The sequence below is a fragment of the Danio aesculapii genome, chromosome 23 (genome assembly GCF_903798145.1).
Source record: "Danio aesculapii chromosome 23, fDanAes4.1, whole genome shotgun sequence".
NCBI classification, from domain to species: Eukaryota; Metazoa; Chordata; class Actinopteri; order Cypriniformes; family Danionidae; genus Danio; species Danio aesculapii.
Window position 1 is genome coordinate 34,574,931 of NC_079457.1, and position 25,803 is coordinate 34,600,733.

General features: G+C 37.5%; 1 protein-coding gene across 1 annotated transcript in view; it reads right to left on the minus strand.

The window, feature by feature from the left end:
* Nucleotides 1–2,324: 2,324 nt before the first annotated feature.
* The window catches only part of tnni1a (troponin I type 1a (skeletal, slow)), a 40,249-nt gene continuing 16,770 nt past the window's right edge, over nt 2,325–25,803 (minus strand). The window contains exon 7 of the mRNA XM_056448709.1: nt 2,325–2,461. Within this exon, the coding sequence (XP_056304684.1) occupies nt 2,357–2,461 (105 nt within the window). The 3' untranslated portion in view covers nt 2,325–2,356. The remainder of the gene's footprint in view (nt 2,462–25,803) is intronic.

The window sequence follows — 25,803 nt, forward strand, 5'->3', positions numbered from 1 at the left end:
ATAAATCAGTTATTAGAAATGAGTTATTAAACTATTATGTTTAGAAATGTGTTGAAAAAATCTTCTCTCCGTTAAACAGGAATTGGGGAAAAAAATAAACAAGCTAATAATTCAGGGGGCTAATAATTCTGACTTCAACTGTACATAGTATATAGTCAATTTTCCATAATTACGAAGTAACCATAAAACAAATCCTAATCCATGCTATTAATTGAAATTGATAAGTCATTAAAAATACAGTTGAACTGTAACAAGGACATGTGTCCTAACATTAAGTGTAATGTTATACATTGTTTAAGTATGTCAGAATATATCATTTCATTAACATCTTAGATACATCTTGTGAACAGAAAAATAAATAATAATCATACATTTCTGATTGTAGCTTAATTTTTCACCAATATTATGAATATACATATTTTTGACCATTTAATATACAGCTTAATGCTTGCAAAAAAATAAATACAAATATTATTAACATATAAAAATACAAAAAAAAATATTTATATATGTATATGTAATTTATATGTATGCATTTTTGAGATACATAACTTTACATAAAATACACTTTTTATGTGGGAATTATGTAAAAAAAAAAAAAAAAAAAAACATAAAAAAATGACCTTATTTAATGCAGTAAAAGACATCTGTCTGGTTCTGTTGCATTACATCACATAGCAGCGAAGATTAGGCCAAATGTTGAGCATGTTTAAAAAGGATGCTGGCTTATTGTCTTATGTCAGCTAAGAAATTCAATGACATTTCAGTTCATATGTCATGCATAGGACATCATTTTCAGTGTCAGCTATTAACAGTGGCATTTGCTTTTCAGTTCAAAATTCATTCAAAGGCTGGAGGTGTTTACTTTATTCCAGTGCCACACCTATAAGAGACAAGCAGACCTGCTGTACTTTGACCGGAGCAATATAGCAGTCTATCCAGTACGCTTGGTCTGAAAGGAAATAATAGAAAATTCTACTGCAATGACATGTTTCCGCAATATTGTTTCATTTACAATTACTTCAGTTTTCACTCATGCATTACAGAAAGACAGAGAGAAAACATTCCACAAAAAGGACGTCATGATGAACTTTAACTGTTAAATGTTAAATAAGACAGTAAGACATAAATGGCCTGAACACCCCACCCAATACCAACACAGAAAAGACAGAGCTACACAGTATATGCAAATAAGGGTTAGAGTCCACTGTCTTCAGATGATACAGTTAATGCCTCACTTCCTGCTCCAGCTCCTGATCTCATCATCTATGCTTGATGGCCTATTCAACAGCAAATTAAACATTTGCATAAACAAAGAAACACAGCACATCTGCTCAGTTCTTCAGGCATTTGACCGATATGGCATGCAAAAAAAAGCAGTTATCGGACTTTCCAGACTTTATTTGTGTTTTTTTTTATTTTTTGAATATTTAAACTCAACACTGCAGGTCAGTATTATGATCCATAGACATATTTTCAGATAAATATGGGTTGGACAAAACATGTACCGTTGGAGTCAGAATTATTAGCCCCCCTTTCAATATTTCCCAAATTATGTTTAGCTGAGCAAGGAAATTTTCAAAGTATGTCTGATAATGTTTTTTTCTTCTGGAGAAAGTCTTATTTATTTTATTTAGGCTAAAATAAAATTAGTTTTAAATTTTTTAAAACCATTTTAAGGTCAAATTTATTAGCCTCTTTAAGCTATATTTTTTCAATTGACTTCAGAACAAACCATCATTATACAATAACTTGCCTAATTACCCTAACCTGCCTAGTTAACCTAATTAACCTAGTTAAGCTTTTAAATGTCACTTTAAGCTGTATAGAAGTGTCTTGAAAAATATCTAGTCAAATGTTATGTACTGTCATCATGACAAAGCTAAAATAATTCAGTTATTAGAAATTAGTTATTAAAACTATTATGTTTAGAAATGTGCTAAAAAAATATTGTCTCCATTAAACAGAAATTGTGGGAAAAAATAAACAGGAGGGCTAATATTCAGGAGGGCTAATAATTCTGACTTTAACTGTACATACATAAATAAAGGGTTCACTTTTTTCATGTAATACATTGGTACACCTAACATCGGCTCTTCCTAATAACTGAATATTGACATAATAAAACATACACTAATCTGGTAATTATTTACCTACTGGCCACATGGAAGTTGAACAATCATTTGCACCAGTGGAGATATGTTTGCAATGTAGTATAATAGCCATGAAATAAACTGGACTATTAAACTAGCCTACTGTATAATCTGGTATTTGATTGGTATATTTAGAATGCAACTCTAAACCTTTGTTGCCAAATGGTTGCATAACTTTTGTGTGAGCTTTGCTAGGTAAGGTTTCACTGGGTGGAGACTTTCGCCGCATCAAACATCTTTTTTCGTCCCTCCATACCAGACATGGCCTCCACATTCTTCCTCCAATCGCTGTCCTCAACCGGCCTCTTCTGTAGAAAGACACACAAGTGTTCTCTCAAGCTTTGTGGATGAACGTGAATATGATGTGTGATCAGCAAATTATTCCATTAAATGTTATTAAAATGAATTGATTTGACTCGAGTGGGTAGCACGATCGCCCCATAGCAAGAAGGTTGCTGGATCGAGCCTCAGCTGGGTCAGTTAGTATTTCTGTGTGGAGTTTGCATGTTCTCCCTGTGTTCACGTGGGTTTCCTCCGGGTGCTCCAGTTTCCCCACAAGTCCAAAGACATGTGGTATAGGTGAATTCGGTAAGCTAAATTGGCTCTGTATGTGTGTGTAATCATATGCAGGATAAGTTGGCAGGTTATTCCGCTTAGGAGACCTCTGATTAATAAAGGGATTTAACCGAAAAGAAAATGAATTAATTAATTATTCAAATCAAATTAAAAACATTTCAAAAGAAGACATTTGTGCTGCCCATTACATTACAAACCACAGGAGAGGACAAACTCTTTAGCAGGATAGCGCTCCTTCCCATACTTCAAAGTTCTTAAAAGCAAAGAAGGCCAAGGTGCTCTAGGATTGGCCAGCCCAGTTACTAGACATGAAAGTTATTGAGCATGTCTAAGGTAAGATGAAGGTAAAATGAAGTTATTGGGAGTCATAGACAATATTAATTCTTTTTTCCACTGCAGCATGACTTATATTCTATACTGTACATTATTGCTGTTAAGTGACAAGACTTTAGTCTAAGAAAAGTCCAGACCTTACTGTTCTATTTACATAATTAAAAATCAAGGCATGATCCTATTTTATTTTGGTAAAATAATCATAAGCTACAGGCTTTTGCCTTTCATGTATGCCACTTCGGATACCAAATAATCAACTAGAAGTCAAGTTATTATTTGTTGTTCCTAAAACTTTGGTCATGTAGTGTATTTGAATGTATGGCAATTAAATGTTTTATGTGTCGACTGTTTTATATTAGTGGCTAATTCAGATAAATTCATGTAATATGCTTATACTCTGAGACAATTATATTTAGGGGTATTCATTTTTTCAAAAAAAATCAGCATTTGCATTTGCAAATTAGACACCACCAAGCAATTTTTGTGTTTAAAAGATATCGAATAAATGTCAAAACAAAAAAGTGCATTCTGGCTAAAACAAAGCTAAATTGTGTCTGTCAGTGAGAATCTAATAGAGGTCTAACAATAGTCATTCATGTCTATAAAGACTTTTTTGGACTTTTGCTATTTGATTTTAACTACCAGCGCAAATGTAGTATTTTTTTTTTTCATCAAATGCGTCTATTAGACATCTTTTAAACACAAACAATGCTTGCCTGGTAAGTGCATAAAAAATTTGGAAAAAAAGTAAAAATACATGAATAAAATATGGGGCTGATAATTTTTTTGTTCTACTAATTGCATGCAAAATTGGAGGTGGATCTGAATGCGGTAAAAAAAAGTGGTAAAAATACCCTATAGTCATCTATTCACTTCCGTTTTATGCAAACATCTAAATATCTAACACATGGATCTAACGAGACATGGTATGATCAGCTGAAGTTCAAACGGAGCATCAGAAAGAAGAAGACAGACATGATTGGTTGGTATGGTTGTCTTTGTCAAAAAGTTAATGCTATCATATCAATTTGGATAAAAATCTCAGAAATGTTTATAGCACCTTGTTGAATGTATACCACTTTTAGTATCCTGTTTGTGATGTTTGTGAGTTTTGTTCATTTTGTTAATTATCACTTTTGTTGAGGTTCATTTGCTGATTATTGATGTCTCTGTGAGCAGATGTTGAACCATAGAATTTTTTTCAGCTTATAAACCTTCATAATTCAGTAGCATGTGCAAGCATGTTATTACGTTACTTCTAATAATGGATTAAACGTTTGTTTAACATTAGTGAATTATATTGTTTCATCTCAGGTTGTCCCTCACTTCATTTTATTGTGTTTCTATTTTTTATTTTATTTATTTATTTTTTTTTTACTTGGCTTGTTTGCTGTAATGAATAAACTTTTCAAGCAATGTTCTTAAAAGTTACAGCAACCCAATAAGAACATTTCTATTGAGAGGTTCAGGGCAATGAGCCCAACTAAAGCAAACACTTTTCTCCATGATGGTGACTTTAGTCTTTTTGGCCCACATATGTTTTAAGATAACTGGGCCACATTTGCCATATATTCTCTGGGCCACTATAGGCTAACGGCTGCATTAGCCAGAGCTAACTGTGCCAAATATTTGCCAAAAGTGGCCCACATTTGTTTTAGGATAACTGGGCCACATTTGCCATATCTTCTCTGGGCCACTATAGGCTAACGGCTGCATTAGGCAGAGTTTACTGTGCCGAATATTTGTCAAAATTGGCCCACATATGTTTTAAATAACTGGGCCACATTTGCCATATTTTCTCTGGGCCACATTAGCCTCACAGCCGCAATAGTCAGAGCTTACTGTGCCAAATATTTGCCAAAAGTGGCCCACTTATGTTTTAAGATAACTGGGCCATATTTCCACCTACATGTGTGAGCCACTTTAGGTTTAGACCCAGATTACCCTTAAATGACAATGCCACATTTTTACCAACTGTGGCCCACATTAATCCTCCATCATTTGGGCCAAATTTAATATTTTCCACATGGGCCACATTAGACTCACATTCAGATTACATTTTGCCATAAGTGCCAAATTTTAAAATGCCTTTAAATGGCCCATATATGAATCTGAATCTTTGCCCCCCCCCCCCCCCCCCCCCCCCCCCCTTTGCCATTGTACAGGTGGGCTACTCCAGGCTCATATTCATATGTCTGGGCCGAAGGAATACCATCAGTGCCGCATAACTGCCTAAAGTGGCCCACATTCGTATGCCATCTGGGCCTGGTACTAGCGAGGTGTACTTAATAAAACTGCTGGCGAATGTAGATCACCAACATCGCCTAGTCCTTCTAATCCTCAGGTTTCACTTTACTATGCAGGGTTTGTTCTCTTATGCTGTGTTTCATCTCTTTGAGCACATAAACACAATAAAAATGGTTATATCTATTGAATTCAGCTACACATCCACACAAAAGCCTTTCTTCTAGTGCATCATACTTCTGTTGTCCACTCTCATGTCTGTCATACAACACCCAACCTCCATTATATTCATAAAACTCTGAAAAGAATTTACATCATCACTGCTTGTTCTCTAAAATGTTGTCTTTCTCTCCCCCACCTTGATTTCAATGAGCCTCTGCTCTTTTAAACAGCTGATGGTGATGATGTCATCCTACTGTTTGAACTCTCTTAAGGTCTGACTTGTCAGGATGCATTGTTTAATTTCTTATCTGAATAATGAGCTTTGCCTATTTTTTGATCTAAGCTGTCCAAGTGCCAGTCCAGACAGTTTGGAAGTAAGCAACTTTCTTTTTTCTGGGGTGTATTTCCCAAAAGCATTGTAGCCAACTAAGGTCGCAAGTTCCGTGGTTACAAACATAGTTTGTTAATTTGCCATTTCCCAAATCCGTCGCTGCGTCGCAAACTTGAGAACTCGCAACCACACCTCTGGAGCTGTAGTTAGAAACATAGTTCCTGGCTGTGTTCTATTCCCAGTTATCCCCCCATGCCTTATTCACTTAGAATATTCTAACATTGAGAGTAGGAATTATATATTAAAAAAAAAAAAACATTAAAGTCATCTCTCTTAGGTGTAATTTGCTTTCAAACTATTTTTACAGTTCAGTTTTAGCGATCTTCATGTTTACAATTGTGCTCCCTTCACAGTGCACTTTGAAAACATTGATGTCATTTTGAACATAGCCTCATGGCGAAAGCTATAGGTGACCTATTATTTAAAAGTGGAATTTATGTTACGTCTCCAAAGCTTGTGAAAACAAAAAGCATACGTTAATGCTTTTAATTTATAGTAGGTTATTTATTAAGTATCTGTACTGTAAATGACATGGGCCTGCTGGTTAGAACTTTTTGCTGTGGTTTACAAGTGTCAAATTGTAAAAGTAGACTTTTCTAAAAAAAAATAAATAAATAAACAATACCCTACTTAATAATAATAATAATAATAATAATAATAATAATAATAATAATACTAATAATAATAATCATCATCATCCTCATCATTAATATTATTAATATTATTATTAAAGTATATTTTTTTAATTTCTAATACATAATTACTAAAAATAATAATAATCATCATCATCGTCATCATCATCATCATCATCATCATCATCATTAGTATTATTAATATTATGATTCAATTAGGATTTTTTTCATTTCCTAATAGATAATAAATATACAATTTTTCTGTAAAGAAGTAGTTCCTCCACCGGGTTTAGAGCATCATTATGGACGTTTTACGTTATAAGTAACATTGTTAAAGCAATGTATTTGCGACAGAGAAACTATGAGTTTTGGGAAACACTCGTCACTACATTGTTTTTTTCCCAAACGATGCATTGTACTATGACAGTTCAGCCGCGAGTTACATCGTTGTTTGGGAAACGCACCCCTGGGTGGGTTGGGTGACATTTGATTTGGGAGATGTTTTAGGGTGGGGTTTTGGTTTCGTGGTGTGCTATGAGCTATTGGCCCTGCAGAGGAAAGCAACATGATTTCGGCCTCACTGCTCAAGCTCACGGGCTGTTGGCATGGCCTGATGAGAGCCCAGGCTCACACTGGCCTGAAAGTGGAAAAGCAGCTATTCACACACATTCATACATTACAGCCAATTTAGTTTATTTAGTTCACCTACACTGCATGTCTTTGGACTGTGGGGGGAACCAAAGTGAACATTCAAACTCAACACAGCCAAGACCTGAACCAGCAACTAGGCATGAGATGATAACCGTTTTCAAGGTATACCGCGGTTTGGAAAATTCAAGGTTTTAAAACCGCCAAAATTTTCTGTGATACCGTTTCTAAGGTATGTGTATGTGTAACCATTTTTTTGGTTTGTTTTTTAGGACAACAGTATCTTCAGCAGAAAAGATATCCAAAGAAGCCGTTTTAAATTGTAAAGAAATCTGTGTTTTTGAAACAAATGAAGACAGCAGAAATCGGATTTATTTGAATTGTTTAGCCTGACATGTTTAGTGCTCCAAAATACTTTAAACGTTTCTCAAAATAAAATATATTGTGTTTAAGGGGAAAAAAGCTTTTGTTTTTTTACCCAGACATTTTAAAAGAATATATTTTAGAGCAGTAATCACAATACAATGTTATCATACTGTCAAAATCTTATACCGGCCCATGCCTACCAGCAACCTTCTTTTGTGAGGTGCTGACAGTGCTAACCACTAAGCCACTGTGCCACCCTGCCCAGTAATTTCCTTCACTTATCTTCAGACAAAGCTTAAAGAAGTGAAAAAGTCTATTTAACCATGATCTGAAGATTTGCATAGTAGTCATGTCTTGTATGCTTTATTGCCTTTTGAATTGAACAGGCTTCTCCTGAATTGGAATAATAGCAGAAAATGATGATGTTCGCAGGATTATGATGGTTGAATGGAACAAACCTCAGAATTGGGAAGAGTTACATACAAAATTTGCAGAGGACCAGGATTAAGAACCGATCAAATAACAGGTAGGTGTAATGTTTATGATGAAATTGTTTGCTGTAGGTTCTCTGGCTTACACTATTTGCATCACAGTCTGAATTCCTTTCCAAATTTTAGTTCCATTTTTAATTTCACTTAAAAGCCATACACTATGTAGGTATTAGTGAATGAGCATTAGGATTGGAGTTTACACTGTAAAATATTTGATCTTAAATTTACAGTAAATCACTGGCTAATAATTGCATTACTTTCACAGTAAGGTACTGTATGTAAATTCACAGTAAATTACTGTGAGGAACTTCATAATAACAATATTTCTGTAAATATTTCTAAATATAAAAAAAATGCCTGTACTAGCATAAAAGTTCATGTGTAATAATGTATATGTTGAATAATGTATTAATTGTGTTTGAATTCCTATAACTAAGGTACAAAAGAAATAGCCATTTTACAATAATTTTCTGTAATCATGATGCCTGCCTTAATTTCACAATAAAATTCTAAATATGTAAAATTTAACAGTTAAATGCTGTAAAGTGACACTAATGTAATTTACTGTGAAAAATTACAGTAACCTGAAATTATAGGACTTTGTTACAGTGTAGTTTTGGAGCTAAATTCTGCAGTAAGGGCTAAGCCCTGCTATAAACACAATTTGACACATTCATTTATTTATTCATTTTCCTTCGGCTCAGTCACTATTTCAGAGGTTGCCACAGTGGAAAAAACGGCCAACTATTCCGGCATATGTTTTAAGCAATGGATAGCCTTCCAGCCACAACCCAGTACTAAGAAACATGCATACACACTCATTCACACACACACACACACACACACACACACACACACACACACACACACACACACACACACGCACACACATACGTGTTTTGCTATACTTGTGAGGGCCATGACCCAGCAGCATGTTGTGAGGACCCCCCTTTCTGTTAATGCTAGGAAAATAAAAAAAATAGTAGTGCCACTAGAGGGGAGCAGACAACCAGGAAATCACTTTAAATCTGTAAAAACACCATGTTCACAGAAATGGTGAGGTCGGGAGAGGAGTTGCGAGGACCGCACTGTTACTAGGCAGATTTCAGTTTGACGGTTATGGGTAGCGCTTATTAAAAGTGATCAGAGATGCTGATTTTAGTCCAAATAACACTTTTAATCACTGAATAATTAGTTTGATTATCATTTTAATTACTCAAACGGTTCAAAATGCGGATATATTTTGTTAATAGCCTGCTGATTTCATATGATTGGATAATATAGTCTCGACTAAGGAAACTCTGCTATATCACACAATGGCCATTTCATTAGGTCGGTCATGGTCATTGACACTCATTTCTATTTTTGTGTGTCCATAAACACGAACCCTGACAACATTTGGTTGATTTAAGAAATGAACTTACTATAATGAGTGATGAAACGGATCGAGGTTGATTCCATCCACACAGATCTTTCTCTACAGAACGCACGTGAGCTGCGGGTTAACTGTAACTCATTCATCATGGAGGAATGACGTCTGTCCATCTCGCGTTCATCTGAACTGTTGCGTAAACTGAGTAAGAGAGCAAATGACGAATCCATGCGCGCCGCAGCACTTCAGGAGTATCGACTCACTGCAAACTGATGATTCACTAAATGATGATTCAGTAAACAATGATTCTTTAGTCGCGTTTGACTAAAGAAAGTCAGTCATGATGACACTTGCTCCATGCGAACACCTTATAAAGCAGGCTAATAATAATAATACTTGTTATATTTTTTTCCAGAGATTTGTCAGCTGTTTACTGTTGCATGTTTTCATATTTATTTTTTTACAGTAGATATTGCTTTTAATGCATGTTGCATGACAGTATAGATGATAAATAACTCATAATTGTTTAAAAACAATATTTGGTTACACTTTATTTTAAGGTGTCCTTGTTACAGCATTATTATAGATTTAAATACTAAGTAATATTAATTAACTACATGCACTTACTATATAGTTAGGATTATGGTTGGCGTACATGTAACATTTGTAACAAGGACACCTTAAAATAAAGTGTTACCCAATATTAGTTTGTTAATCTGTTGATATCTTCAGGGTACTTTCAAAACAACATTTTTATTAAATTCTCTAACCTGCTTATATTATGATAAAGAATAGCAGCTGAATTAAAATCTGTGATATGAGCCGCACTGTGAGTTTGAGCAGTTGGAACAGAAAACAAGACAAAAAAAAACTGCAGTTAAAGTTTACGCTGATGATAAAAAACCACTCTAATCTCAGACATGGTCTTGGTCACAGGTTTATTTTAGTTTTAGCAGTTGAGTGAAATTCCAACTTAGATAAAAAGTATAGAGAAACAAAACTGGTTATTTGACAAGCACCACAATACAAGCTCCAAAATGAGAAATCAGAGAAGATGGTAATTTATTTATAACAGAAATATTTTATTTAATAAAAAAATCGACACAGAATACCTGTCAAAAACAGGTTCACAAGCCCAACATCTAACAACATAGTCAGCTCTAAAAGTACACATCTGGATGGCAAAACTAAAGGAAGAAAAGCGTAAAGTTTTGTTTGTTGTGCAGAATAAAGAGTTAGAAAATCAGGATGAATTTAAGAGGGAGAGAGGATAGTTTAAGGTTAGTTTACTTCTTTAAAGAACAGAAATTTATCAATCAGTTTCATCTTTTTGATTGGATTACATTGTAAACATGATTTTTGACATCTCTCCAGCCCCTGGTTTGAAGCACTGGTTCTTTCTGTAGGCACTTTAAACATTTGTCTTTCCCAGGAACTTTCATTAGTGTTATGCAGGTCCCTTGCTGTCGCCAAACCACTTTTTTTCAGCATCACTCCAGGGAATGTTCGCTCTGCCTGGAAGAACCTACAGAAAAGAATCAGAAAAGCACATGATTCCATCAGTCATAAGTAAACATGTATATTAAGTAAGTATGACTTTGCTGGAGGGATAATAACAATAAAATCACTATGTATACATCTATTATAGTCCTTGTGTATTGCATTATTTTACATGTGCACTGAACAACACCTAAATTGAAGAACGTAGTAATATAGTAGTAGTAAGAGCAGTAATATCAGTGGAGGCAGTGGTAGGTATTTTAGCATCAGTAGCAGCTTTCGTAGCTTTTAGAAAATTATATGACTGAGTGTAGTAAAGATGACAGAGAGACAATCATTTCAATTTCTATGAGGGTTCATGTTTTCTCTTTATGAGCATATATTTTAAATATTGATGTAGTACACATCACAAAAAGTCTAAATAATAGGGATCCTAAAACTAATCCATAAAATTGATAATAGGGGTGTGACGATAACCGCATCACCGCCTTACCGCCATAATGAGATGTCAACCGCGGTGATGTGGCTATTACCGTCATCACCGCCCATTTTAGTTTAGTATTTATTTTTGCTTGTGAATCTTTTAGGATTGTATAGAAAAACAGAATAAACTAAATAAAAGGAATAAAAGACCTGACCTGAGTATTTTACACCTAAATTACAAATTTAGATTACAAAACGAAAACACTGAATCCTTTTTAATAACCAGCATAGGCTGTTTTTATTTGAAGCTTATTTTAATAAAGCAGGCCTACTAACTCAAATCAATCGCTCCACAGAAAATAAGCATTTTAACGCACCGCTGTAATTTCTATATCCCAATCCCTTTATCAACATGTTTAATAAAAGGCATTATTTTAAAGATTATAACCTGAGAATATGATTTACCTCAGCGCTGCACTTTTCTCCTTCACCCTCGCGCTGAGTTCAGGTGACGGAGTGTTGTGAAGTAGTTAAACTCTCAAACTGGCACAGGAATATCAGTATATTAATATAGGCTTTGCTAAAATGCTGGTCAAATGTAGGTCTTTTTTTACAGCTATAAACAGACGCGCATGCTGCGACCACGGTGATGAGGCAACAATCGCATATATTTTGACTTATTTAAAGGGCACCTATGGTAAAAAATCTACTTTTCAAGCTGTTTGGACAGCCATATGTGCATGTATGGTGTATAGAGCGTCATATTGGGGTGATATAAACACACCCAGTGCTTTTTTTTCAATTTAACAACATAAAAAACAGTGGACCAATTGGAGCGGTGTTCAAACTGACTGCAACTTTACATTGGAGCGGTCCCCCCACCCACCAAAATTGATTGACAGGCGTGTCATCATATCCTCAGTTTGTTGATTCACGTCCGCCATTTTCAGCGTGAGTCGAAGCGATATCACTAAAGGAACACGCTAGCTCTATTTTTAGATGCAGGTCTCATTGGGCTCAACACAAGATCAATATTCTCCACATTATCGCTCTAATCAGAATTATTGGTTGTATCTTTAGGTAGGTTTGCAAACATGTGTACTTCTCATTGAGTCTACCTTATTCTTCAGCCGTTTGCATTTCTCACGATCCCAGAAGCTCCCTGTGATCTTAACTAGCATGCGTTTTACAATTCTAATCATAGGTTTCTATCAGGGTACACTCAAGTCGACAGCTGGGTGCCGCGGACCGCTGCAGAAACCTATGTTTAGAATTCAAAAATGCGTGGCGCGACGATTCGGGACACTTCATGTTTCTGCCGTGCTACAGAGAGTGTCTAGTGTGCCGTGTCGCGGCTTCAATCGTCTGCCTCTTCAGTCTGCCTCTGTTGCAAACACAGAGCGGGTGAGCTCATGACCCCGCCCCCTTGTTACGTTGGGCGGGAAGCCGAAACTAATTTACATGTGAAGCAACACACCCATAAATCAGCGAGCTGTGGACACGCCCCCAACATGACACTTTTTAACACATTATAATAAAACAATCTGAATTGTGTTTTGAACTGAACCTAAACTGGCACACTCAGAAGAGCCATAATATTAATATTAAATCATTAAAAAGAGGTAAACTATGTGCCCTTTAAAGTAGGCTATAATAATTTTGTGTAAAGACATTTATAAAAATATGTAGCTAATATATCACAGGGGTTTGTGTAGCAGCAATTAGAATGGAGCATAATTAAATCCTTTTTTCCCGTGGAGCGAAACAAACACTACACAGTTGTGTAGCGGATGGGGACGCACAAGAATATACAATTCAGATATTTTTGTTGGAAGAAAAATATTCTTTGAACGAATTTTGTTTTGTACAATTTGCATCTTTGTTTTTGTGGGTCAGTTATTTACAAAATAAACATGAATAACTAATAAACTTAGAGGTGAAGCGATGTGCCTCAGGGTCCGCTATATGCCGCGGCTAAAACACAAACTGGTCTGTTAAATACAATCGTAATATAAATAAAATAAAAGTGAAATATTCAGTTTGCAATATTGAATCTTTGTTAACTGTATCAAAAATAAAATAGCAGCCTATATTATCACTCTTTATGACAAACATCCATTGATCGGTCAGTTTCGCTTTAGTTTAATCAGAGTTTGAACTTTCTGATATTTTAGGCAAAGTGGTCTGCATAACCAATGATTAAACTTATCCACCTGCGACCCACCCATAATTAAACATCATGTAGGCGAGCTGGCTTTTTGATTACCTGAACCGTGTATTAACGGCTGCACCAACATAACAGCAGATATAAGAGAGTGTTTCATAACAGTGTTTTATGCTTTATAAATATCCAATATTAAGAGAGTGACTCCATAAGGTACATAACCTGTGCACACTTGATTATTACTTGAATGTGTAAAGTCATGGACGCATCTCACAGCGCAAAGCATAACTTATCCTTTATATGTCCATGCTTAATATGTCATTGATGAGGTCTATCTATTGAAAGGGTTACCTACAATGGAGTATATATAGGCTATATATGCGCTACATAGCAGGGACGTTAAGGTTGTATGTAACCCTTTCAGTAGATAGGCCCTGAGGCACATCGCTTCACCTCAAAGTCTATTAGTTATTATTGTTTATTTTGTAGATTACTGACCGACAAAAACTAAGATACAAATTGTACAAAACGAAATGCGTTAATTGTAAAAAATATATGAATTGAAACACAACTGTGCAGTGTTTGTTTCGCTCCTCTGGAAAAAAGGATTATGCTCCACTGTAATTGCTGCTACACAAACCCCTGTGATATATTGGCTACATTTTTAAAAAAAAGTCTTTACACACAATTATTATAGCCTATAGCCTACTTTAAATAAGTCAACATATATGCGATTGTTGCCTCATCACCGTGGTCACAGCTCGCGCTTCTGTATAGCTTCTGTAAAAAAAGACCTACATTTGACCAGCATTTTAGCAAAGCCTATATTAATATACTGATATTCCTGTGCCAGTTTGACACTGTAAATTAAACTGAGGAAAGTTTAACTACTTCACAACACTCCGTCACCTGAACTCAGCGCGAGGGCGAAGGACAAAAGTGCAGCGCTGAGGTAAAATCATATTCTCAAGTCATAATCTTTAAAATAATGACTTGTATAAAAAATGTTGATAAAGGGACTGGGATATAGAAATTACAGCGTTAAAACTGCTTATTTTCTGTGGAGCGATTTTATTTTTATATGTATATATATATATGCGCGGTTAACCGACATACCGCATGATTTCTTGCTTTAACACCGCGATAACAGAAAATCCATTACCGTCACAGCCTTAATTGATAATCATTGATAGACATTTGTTGTCAATTAATGGCATTATCAATTAGTTTAGTGTGACAACAAAATAACTCAAAATGCTGAAGAGTTGAGATCAACCAGCATGAGGATAAAGTGTGCATCCTAGAGACTTTAAATTAGTTAATAAGGTAACCTAAAATGTAACTGTAACCTTAAAGTTATTCCATTATTATTGAAGTATCGGATCAGGTTTCGGTAGATACTCGAAATCAAAGGACTCTGACTCGAGGGCAAAAATACCGGACCGGGACATCCCTAATCTGTATAGAAAAAGTTCATCAATTATCTGAATAACATAGCTAACAATCTTACCATTTCCATTACCAGTCTTAGACGTTCTGTTTTCTTTGGTCTGTGTGGGAGTCAGGGCTTTCTGGGTAAAGAAAAGAGACAGCTTGTGATATATAAACTAAAAACTGACTTATTAATTACTGAACTCTATAAGCCTGAAAGTCTAAGCTGTATATAATCAAACTGCAAACAATCCAAGTTGGAATAATATGCCTCGTCATGCTCACGTCTACATTTCTGCCTTCTAGATAACTCTGTAACACAAGAAAATAAACATCAGATTATCACAAGTTATATCTGTATAGAAAAAGGTCATCAATTATCTGAATAACTACATTATTCAGATCCCTTTTTTCTGTTTATGTGTTTATGAGCTTGATTGCATATATATATATATATATATATATATATATATATATATATATATATATACACATACATACATATTTGATAGTTGAGAATGCGCCGCTTCGCGGTGTAGAGAAACCTGCTTTCCGAGAAATAATGGCGGCGGAATAATGAAGCAAGATACTAGGGATGTGAACCTACACTGGTCCTAGGTTCAGTTCTGTTATGATTATCATGCCATTGATTTGGTTCAATTCGATGTCTCGGTGCATTGACGATGCTTTCCATACATAATTAGATTTTTTCTTCACAACACAAGAATTTTTTTATTAAAATCTATAAATATATTAATATTTATATTTGATTTGTAATACAGTTTTGTTCTTAAATACAGCAGTCAGATATATGAACTGTACCCTTAATTTGATCTGCTCAAGAAAACACTCTTTCTGAATGTATCAAACAAAACTCCAGTACATGCACAGAAGACAGCATGAGCATTTATAGCAAATAAACTAATGTAAACATTATCCCGCTTGCTTTTTGAGCGCTGTCAATTGAGGTCTTACACCTTTATGATTGGTCATTGCCTTCACCCGCTCAACAGAAAGGGCTGCGACCTCAAAGAAAAAAAGTTCTGTTATTACCGTGAAAATTGGTTACGCATGGATAACACGCAACTCAATAGGCACAACTTTTATTGTAATTTTAAATGTAAAAATAAAATGTATGTTATGCTATCATAAGTGGGTTTTTTTTCGTGAAATTGTCCGGTTGGCATTTGTAAAAAAATAATAATAATAAAAAATTAGGCTATTAGGCCTACTTGTGATTTTATTTATCTAGTTAGCCTATTTAATAACTTGTTTTCAGGTTACATTTTCATTTGAGGGCAATAAGCTTACAAGTAAAAAACAAACAAACAAAGATATTCTAACTCTATTAAAGCCATCAAAATAGGTCAACATTATATTTTCAAATCCACATCACGCACTATATACCTATTTCACTTTATAACACTGCAAACTTGACTTCGCAGGCTGATCATCTTTAAAGACATTTTTAAGTGTCCTAACTTGAGACTGCTGCTTCATAATGGGATGTTTCTTTACACAACCGTTAAAGTGCACTTTAGCAATGTCAAAATTAAAGCAAACATTCAAAAGGGTTCTGCGTTGTCAACTGTATAGCTTAATTGTAATAATAATGAATATAATAAATGATAATATTATTTATAGTGTAGACTACTGAGGGACTGTGCAGTGTCCAACTAAACCTTTTTATTTCTAACTAAAAAACATAAAATGACTGGCAGCTGCGTCTCTGCTGAAATTTATTTAACAACAAATTTTTTTAGCGTTTCTTTCCATTTAGAGCTCAAGAGAGTTGTATTTTCAGATTTAATTAACCAAAACATGAAATGAATTAGGCTGTTGGCCTTCATGAAATCCACTAGTCCAGTTTTCTCCTGTGTGAAATTAGAGAGCACCTCCGCCGCCGCGTGCACGTTTTAAAGGCTATACCCCCCCCCTCACCACCGGCAGTTGTTGGTGATTTCCCACCCCGGTAGTAAAAAATCGTCACCGTCACAGCCCTAGGTTTATTGCGCAGTCTGTTTCAGGTTCTCAAAATAGGTTGTTTTCACATGACGTCATTGCTGACACGTGACTCAGATGGAGGGCAGGAAGTGGTTCTTCATAAGATTCGCTACCAGAACATTAAAATATTTGTTTTATGTTGTTTCTAATAGTTTAAAGTGGCTAATATAAAGAAATGCCGAACAGCTTTTATAGACTTTCAAAAGCTTTTGCTCATAAAGTGGTAAAAGTTCAAGAAATGTAAAAAAGGTGGCGTGTGATAAACATTTACTCAACACATCTATGTGTACAAACTTTTTTTGAACGCTATAATTCGTAACAGCACCAATAAAGATTATATACAGGCCTAGCTGTGTGTATAAATATATTAATGTGTTATATAAAATCAGATACAAACACCAGCACACTTATACAATATCAAAGAAAAGATAAATAACGTACTCTGCCATGTAATCGCTGTAATGAAATCTCTGGCTTGTTTTGCATTAATCCAAGTCTTTACTGGCGTTTGGCAGAATAAACACCTGTAACATTAACGTCTATATGCGCAGAAGTGGTGAATGTTTGTTAATGGTAAGTTCACTGGACAAAACTAGACGATTATTATTGTGGAGCACTTTACCTCCTTACAAAAATAAATAAATAATAATGTAGACTATGCGTCCATGCTTTTGTCTGCTTTCATCTGTTATTTTGTGATGTCTGGAAGATCCACATGGGGAAAAACTATAGTAATTTATAATAAAAGATGTTTTTGAACCACATAGTAAAGTGTATAATGTGTAGAACTCTTATTGAACAATGAATACTAGCGAAGGTAATGAATTCTACCAAATACTGTAGCATAGTAAACTAATAAACTGTAATACTGCTGCATTGTGATCGTGTATGATTATAGCGTAGAGAAGAGAAGCCTCTTAAATAAGTTGTTTATTACTACAGTAGTCTTCCCACAGCAACAATTACTATGACAGTTTAATTAAAGTATTTATTTTTTCATGTGATATAATAGCTTATATAGTGTCTACTGCCTCGATGACAGGCAAACATATTTTAGTTGAGTACAAAACTCGGCCCTCTTCATGATATAAGTATCATGCCCAACATATGTGCTTATTTTCTATTTATATCTTATACAGAAAGATAGAAATATGGTATAAATCACAAAAATACACTTTCCTCTATGACTCCCATTCAGTTTTTAGTTCCTGCCCTCCATCTAAATTTTGTGCGTCACAGGAACCAAATGATTGAAAACAACCTTCAGCAATGTGCCAACAATACACCTTAACACACCTCTATTTTGGACCAGAACACCCATGAGTCCACAAAGTAGCGCACATGGATTTACTATTTAAACAACGTGGTGCAAAACAGAAAGTATGGGAGTATGATAGGGCCCACAGAGTTAATCTGTTACCTGCTCATCATGATCATCTCTCTCAGCCTGGCCAGGGTGGTGATGCTCTCTTAATCTCTTTCTGTCTTGAACTTTCTCTGATATCTGTATGAATATATAGTGTTAGACACTCAATAACAATCATATTGTGTCCATTACTTATCAAACACTCAGTTCACGAGTTCACACTGACAGATATTTGACTAAATAGAATATGCATATTTGGTGTGCTGTCCGGGGAGAGCGCTCGGGAAGACACCCTAACTCGTGTTATTTCCCTTATCAGGATAGAGAGAGTTAGGGTCCGAGCGCAGTGTCTAGCCCGGCTCCAGAATGCTCCCCAAAGATGCAATTTATAGAAGGACAGCAACCAGACAGATATCATGGTCTCTCCCAAAATGCTAGCCTGGAAAATTTGGAGGGGTGCTGTACCGCATTGGGAAAGAGTGAAAAATGGCTCCGGTGGGTGCAGTGATGCAGATGTGACTCCTTGGGAGCTGTTAATGCTTGGCAGTGATGAAATGTAAATGTGAACTCCAGAAGGAGCCGCCACTGCTGAAGCAGTAATCTGCAGTGTTGTGATATGATTTCTATATCAATAATGATTGCGTCTCTGGTGGGTGCGGTCGCTGTACTTGCAGTGGTGCATTATAATGGTGTGCGTCTCCAGTGGGAGCTGCTACTGCACTAGCAGTGCGTCTCCAGTGGGAGCTGTCACTGCACTAGCAGTGGGAACTGTCACTGCACTCGCAGTGCGTCTGCAGTGGGAGCTGTCACTGCACTCGCAGTGCGTCTGCAGTGGGAGCTGTCACTGCACTCGCAGTGCGTCTGCAGTGGGAGCTGTCACTGCACTCGCAGTGCGTCTCCAGTGGGAGCTGTCACTGCACTCGCAGTGCGTCTCCAGTGGGAGCTGTCACTGCACTCGCAGTGCGTCTCCAGTGGGAGCTGTCACTGCACTCGCAGTGCGTCTCCAGTGGGAGCTGTCACTGCACTCGCAGTGGTGCATAATAAGGTGTGCATCTGCCGAAGGAGTGGTCACTGCGCTAACAGTAGTGCATAATAAGGTGTGCATCAGCCGAAGGAGTGGTCACTGCGCTAACAGTGGTGCGTAATAAGGTGTGCATCAGCCGAAGGAGTGGTCACTGCGCTAGCAGTGGTGCATAATATTAAGGTGTGCGTCTCCTGTAGGAGTGGTCACTGCGCTAACAGTGGTGCGTAATAAGGTGTGCATCTGCCGAAGGAGTGGTCACTGCGCTAACAGTGGTGCGTAATATTGAGGTGTGTGTCTCCTGTAGGAGCGGTCACTGCGCTAGCAGTGGTGCGTAATAAGGTGTGCATCTGCCGAAGGAGTGGTCACTGCGCTAGCAGTGGTGCGTAATAAGGTGTGCATCAGCCGAAGGAGTGGTCACTGCGCTAACAGTGGTGCGTAATAAGGTGTGCATCAGCCAAAGGAGTGGTCACTGCGCTTAACAGTGGTGCATAATATTAAGGTGTGCGTCTCCTGTAGGAGCGGTCACTGCGCTAACAGTGGTGCGTAATAAGGTGTGCATCTGCCGAAGGAGTGGTCACTGCGCTTAACAGTGGTGCGTAATAAGGTGTGCATCAGCCAAAGGAGTGGTCACTGCGCTTAACAGTGGTGCATAATATTAAGGTGTGCGTCTCCTGTAGGAGCGGTCACTGCGCTAACAGTGGTGCGTAATAAGGTGTGCATCTGCCGAAGGAGTGGTCACTGCGCTTAACAGTGGTGCATAATATTAAGGTGTGTGTCTCCTGTAGGAGTGGTCACTGCGCTAACAGTGGTGCGTAATAAGGTGTGCATCAGCCGAAGGAGTGGTCACTGCGCTAGCAGTGGTGCATAATATTAAGGTGTGCGTCTCCTGTAGGAGCGGTCACTGCGCTAGCAGTGGTGTGTAATAAGGTGTGCATCTGCCGAAGGAGTGGTCACCACGCTAGCAGTGGTGCGTAATACGGTGTGCATCTGCCGAAGGAGTGGTCACTGCGCTAACAGTGGTGCGTAATAAGGTGTGCATCAGCCGAAGGAGTGGTCACTGCGCTAACAGTGGTGCGTAATAAGGTGTGCATCAGCCGAAGGAGTGGTCACTGCGCTAGCAGTGGTGCGTAATAAGGTGTGCATCTGCCGAAGGAGTGGTCACTGCGCTAGTAGTGGTGCGTAATAAGGTGTGCATCTGCCGAAGGAGTGGTCACTGCGCTAGCAGTGGTGCATAATATTAGGGTGTGTCTCCTGTAGGAGCGGTCACTGCGCTAGCAGTGGTGCGTAATAAGGTGTGCATCTGCCGAAGGAGTGGTCACCGCGCTAGCAGTGGTGCGTAATAAGGTGTGCATCTGCCGAAGGAGTGGTTACTGCGCTAACAGTGGTGCGTAATAAGGTGTGCATCAGCCGAAGGAGTGGTCACTGCGCTAACAGTGGTGCATAATATTAAGGTGTGCGTCTCCTGTAGGAGTGGTCACTGCGCTAACAGTGGTGCGTAATAAGGTGTGCATCTGCCGAAGGAGAGGTCACTGCGCTAACAGTGGTGCGTAATATTAAGGTGTGCGTCTCCTGTAGGAGTGGTCACTGCGCTAACAGTGGTGCGTAATAAGGTGTGCATCTGCCGAAGGAGTGGTCACTGCGCTAACAGTGGTGCATAATATTAAGGTGTGCGTCTCCTGTAGTAGTGGTCACTGCGCTAACAGTGGTGCGTAATAAGGTGTGCATCAGCCGAAGGAGTGGTCACTGCGCTAACAGTGGTGCATAATATTAAGGTGTGCGTCTCCTGTAGGAGTGGTCACTGCGCTAACAGTGGTGCGTAATAAGGTGTGCATCTGCCGAAGGAGTGGTCACTGCGCTAACAGTGGTGCGTAATATTAAGGTGTGCGTCTCCTGTAGGAGTGGTCACTGCGCTAACAGTGGTGCGTAATAAGGTGTGCATCTGCCGAAGGAGTGGTCACTGCGCTAACAGTGGTGCGTAATATTAAGGTGTGTGTATCCTGTAGGAGCGGTCACTGCGCTAGCAGTGGTGCGTAATAAGGTGTGCATCTGCCGAAGGAGTGGTCACTGCGCTAGCAGTGGTGCATCATAATAAAGTGTGTGTCTCCTGTAGGAGCGGTCACTGACACTATCATTAACACTCTGCTAACACTCACCTGCTCATCATGATCATCTCTCTCAGCCTGGCCAGGGTGGTGATACTCTCTTAGTCTCTTTCTGTCTTGAACTTTCTCTGATATCTGTGTGAATATATAGTGTTAGACACTCAATAACAATCATATTAGAGCTGGGCGATATGGCAAAAAAATTATAACGATAATTTTTTTCATATCGGTCGATATCGATAATTATAATGATAAATGTAAAAATCTTCATATTTATCAATTTTATAAGATTTTTACCACACCAATCCCTTTGTGCAGCTGATTTAACACATTTTGTGAAATGTTTTAGCTGTCTGACAATTTAAATAAAATAATAAGCAAAAGAACAGTCTTAATTCAGCATTTACATTTACTGTGAAGTGTAAAAGTGATTACATTAATATTTATTAAGCACCAGGCTTATTAGGTTTTAATATGTTTAATTAACATGAGAAAATCAGTGGTATATGAAACTACAACAATTTGTACCTGCTTCTTTCCAGAAGGTTTTCTTTGTCCCATTATCTGTAAAACAAAACAATTACCTTTCAGCAAGATCACCACACATTATTATTAAATTACCACAGTGGTATAATTTATTCATTTATTTTAAATAGTGGCCACATGAATAGAGGTAAATTTGGTTTTATATTCGCACATTCGGACTTTCCCCTTAATAATATTATTTCATTAAAGTATTATTTGCAAACTCTAAATAACAAAATCATATTAGCAGCAAATGACTATCAAAGTACAACATTGTTCACAGTCAAATTAACAGTGTTAATGTTGTTTAGAAATCATACTTGCATGCTAATTCTGATTGAATATTCAAAGTAACATGGTAAACAATAAAGAGACTTCTAAATGAACGAATGTGCGAAAATAAAACCAACTTTACCTCTATGCCACATGAATGCATTAAATATTGCTAGTATAATAATAAATGACTTTATGGCAAATATGAATTTGTTCCATTCAGGATATTTTTGCTAATTGCTCCTACAATTTAGCCTAAATAAATTTAAAAACAGAATAAGGCATCAACTTGATAACTTTGAAGTTTCATTGAACTTATTAATTTCACCACAATTATCATACCATTAATAGAAAATATATCCATGTTACAGTTTCATAGAAAATCACAAACAAATACTTTTGCAGAGTTTTCACAGCCAGGGTCACTTTTATGCTGCAAAAATGACTCGAATAATTAATTTGTCATCAAAATTGTTACCAAATTTCAGTATTAGTTGAAGCACATGTAAGGACCAACTAATGTTAACTAAGCTAATGCTAACGTTAGCTAAATGACGATCGGGAAGGCTAGACCAGACTATAAAACACCTCAGCCTTGTTTAAAGTTAATTAAAATGAATTGAGCCTCACCTGTAACAGTGCTGGATCTCTTTTCCGCTGTTTCCCTCCTTGGCTTCGTCTGTCTTCGAGCACATGTCTCGTGATGTGCTTTAGCAGCCTCCGTGACATGCGTTCACGTGCCATAACTCTGATCTGTGTTAATGATCGGTTCTGAATCTGTCCCGCTCTCAGGCTCCCCTCCCCCACTCGAAACTCAAGCTCCCCTCCCCCAGCGCAGCCTCAAGTTCAAAAGTTCATGCAGCAGTATCACCAATTAAGACTTCTACTCCGGTTCAGCAATATCACGACTTTTGCACTTCATTTCACTCGGCTATATGTTCATTAATTTATTAATTGAGTTGATATTGTTTTAGATTTTATATTTTATGACAATTATTTATTTATTTGTAAATAAATAATTTATCATTGCATAAATGCAGTTAAGTTACAAAATAAATTAAGGTGTACACAGTAGATATAATACATTGGATGATATGGAATAAGATATAGGCATGTATTTACTAAAAGGGGTAAACATTTAACTGATAAAGTGGTTTTAATATCTTTTTAATTAAGCACGTTATAGGTGTTACACATCCACACACATATAGTAATGTACATACACACAGCTAAAGCATAACATTATGACCACATTCAGTTTTATATCACTGTTTTACGTTATTTGTAAATTAAATTAAATATAAATGCACTTAAATTACTAAATAAAGTTAATGTGTATAAAGTAGATAGAATACATTGGATATATTGTATAAACTATTGGATAAATTATGAACATAACAAAGACAAAAAAGTCACTTAACCTAATTAAAAATAATAATAATAATTTAATAACAGGAATGAACACGCAGTAACAGGAATGAATATCCAGACACTGTGGATGTTCAGCTTGCTCTGGTGATAACTGGGTTGTGTGGAGCGATGTTTGAGGGCTTCTTTTGTCTTTGATGTTATGGTACATCTCTCTCTTTACTTTTTGTGGCGTCTGCACTTTTCTCTCTTAGGTCATTGATCAGTTTCTTCCTGCCTGACTCTAGGTCCTTCCTGTATCTCTCCGACTCATTCATTCGTTCATTTTCTTCTCGGCTTAGTCCCTTTATTAATCAGGGGTCGCCACAGAGGAATGAACTGCCAACTTATCCAGCATATGTTTTATGCAGCGGATGTACTTCCAGCCGCAACCCAGCACTAGGAAACATCCATACACACTCATTCACACTCATACACTACTGCCGATTTAGCTTATTCAATTCACCTGTACTGTGTGTCTTTGAACTGTGGAGGAAACCGGAGCACCCAGAGGAAACCCACGCCAACACGGGAAGAACATGCAAACTCCACACAGAAATGCCAACTGATCCAGCCGGGGCTTAAACCAGTGGCCTTCTTGCTGTGAGGCGATCATTCTACCCACTGCACCACCGTGACACCCTTATTCAGATTCCTTCTCTAAATATTTCTGTCTCTTCTCTGGGTCTGCATCATGTTTACAATAAAGTCGTTGCTTTTCTGCAGCACTTATAGGTGGATTGGCACTCTGCAAGTATATAATACATACATATGATACATGTGATACACTCACCGGCCACTTTATTAGGTACACCTCACTAGTACCAGGTTGGACCCCTTTTTTGCCTTTCAGAACTGCCTTAATTCTTCGTGGCATAGATTCAACAAGCTACTGGAAATATTCCTCAGAGATTTTGCTCCATATTAACATGATAGCATCACACAGTTGCTGCAGATTTGTCGCTGCACATCCATGACGCCAATCTCCTGTTCCACCACATCCCAAAGCTGCTCTATTGGATTGAGCTCTGGTGACTGTGGAGGCCATTTGAGTACAGTGAACTCATTGTCATGTTCAAGAAACCAGTCTGAGATGATTGGTGCTTTATGACATGGTGCGTTATCCTGCTGGAAGTAGCCATCAGAAGATGGAGACACTGTGGTCATAAAGGGATGGACATGGTCAGCAACAATACTCAGGTAGGCTGTGGCGTCAACACCATGCTCAATTGGTACTAATGGACCCAAAGTGTGCCAAGAAAATCTCCCCCACACCATTACACCACCACCACCAGCCTGAACCGCTGATACAAGGCAGGATGGATCCATGCTTTCATGTTGTTGAGGCCAAATTGTGAGCCGAGCATCCGAATGTGTCAGCAGAAATGGAGACTCATCAGACCAGGCAACGTTTCTCCAATCTTCTATTGTCCAGTTTTGGTGAGCCTGTGTGAATTGTAGTCTCAGTTTCCTGTTCTTAGCTGACAGGAGCGGCACCCGGTGTGGTCTTCTGTTGCTGTAGCCCATCCGCCTCAAGGTTGGACGTGTTGTGTGTTCAGAGATGCTCTTCTGCAAACCTCGGTTGTAACGAGTGCTTATTTGAGTTTCTGTTGCCTTTCTATCAGCTGGAACCAGTCTGGCCATTCTCCTCTGACCTCTGGCATCAACAAGGCATTTGTGTCCACAGAACTGCCGCTCACTGGATATTTCCTCTTTGTCGGACCATTCTCTGTAAACCCTAGAGATGGTTGTGTGTGAAAATCCAAGTAGATCAGCAGTTTCTGAAATACTCAGAGCAGCCCGTCTGGCAGCAACAACCATGCCACGTTCAGAGTCACTTAAATCCCCTTTCTTCCCCATTCTGATGCTCGCTTTGACCTGCAGCAGATCGTCTTGACCATGTCTACATGCCTACATGCAGTGAGCTGCTGCCATGTGATTGGCTGATTAGAAATTTGCATTAATGAGCAGCTGGACAGGTGTACCTAATAAAGTGGCCAGTGAGTGTACATTTACAATATAAGTAATTGTAACTGAAACCTAAAAGATTCAAGTAAATCATCTTACATTAACAATGTTTTGCATTATTATTTATGAAACAGAGAACGCATCTCACTCCTGTTACTATTACTCAGTCCTGTTATGGCTTACAGTATATGAGTAACGGGACTGAGGGTCTGAGGGTGAGTTTTCAGCATAAAATTATCAAATTCATG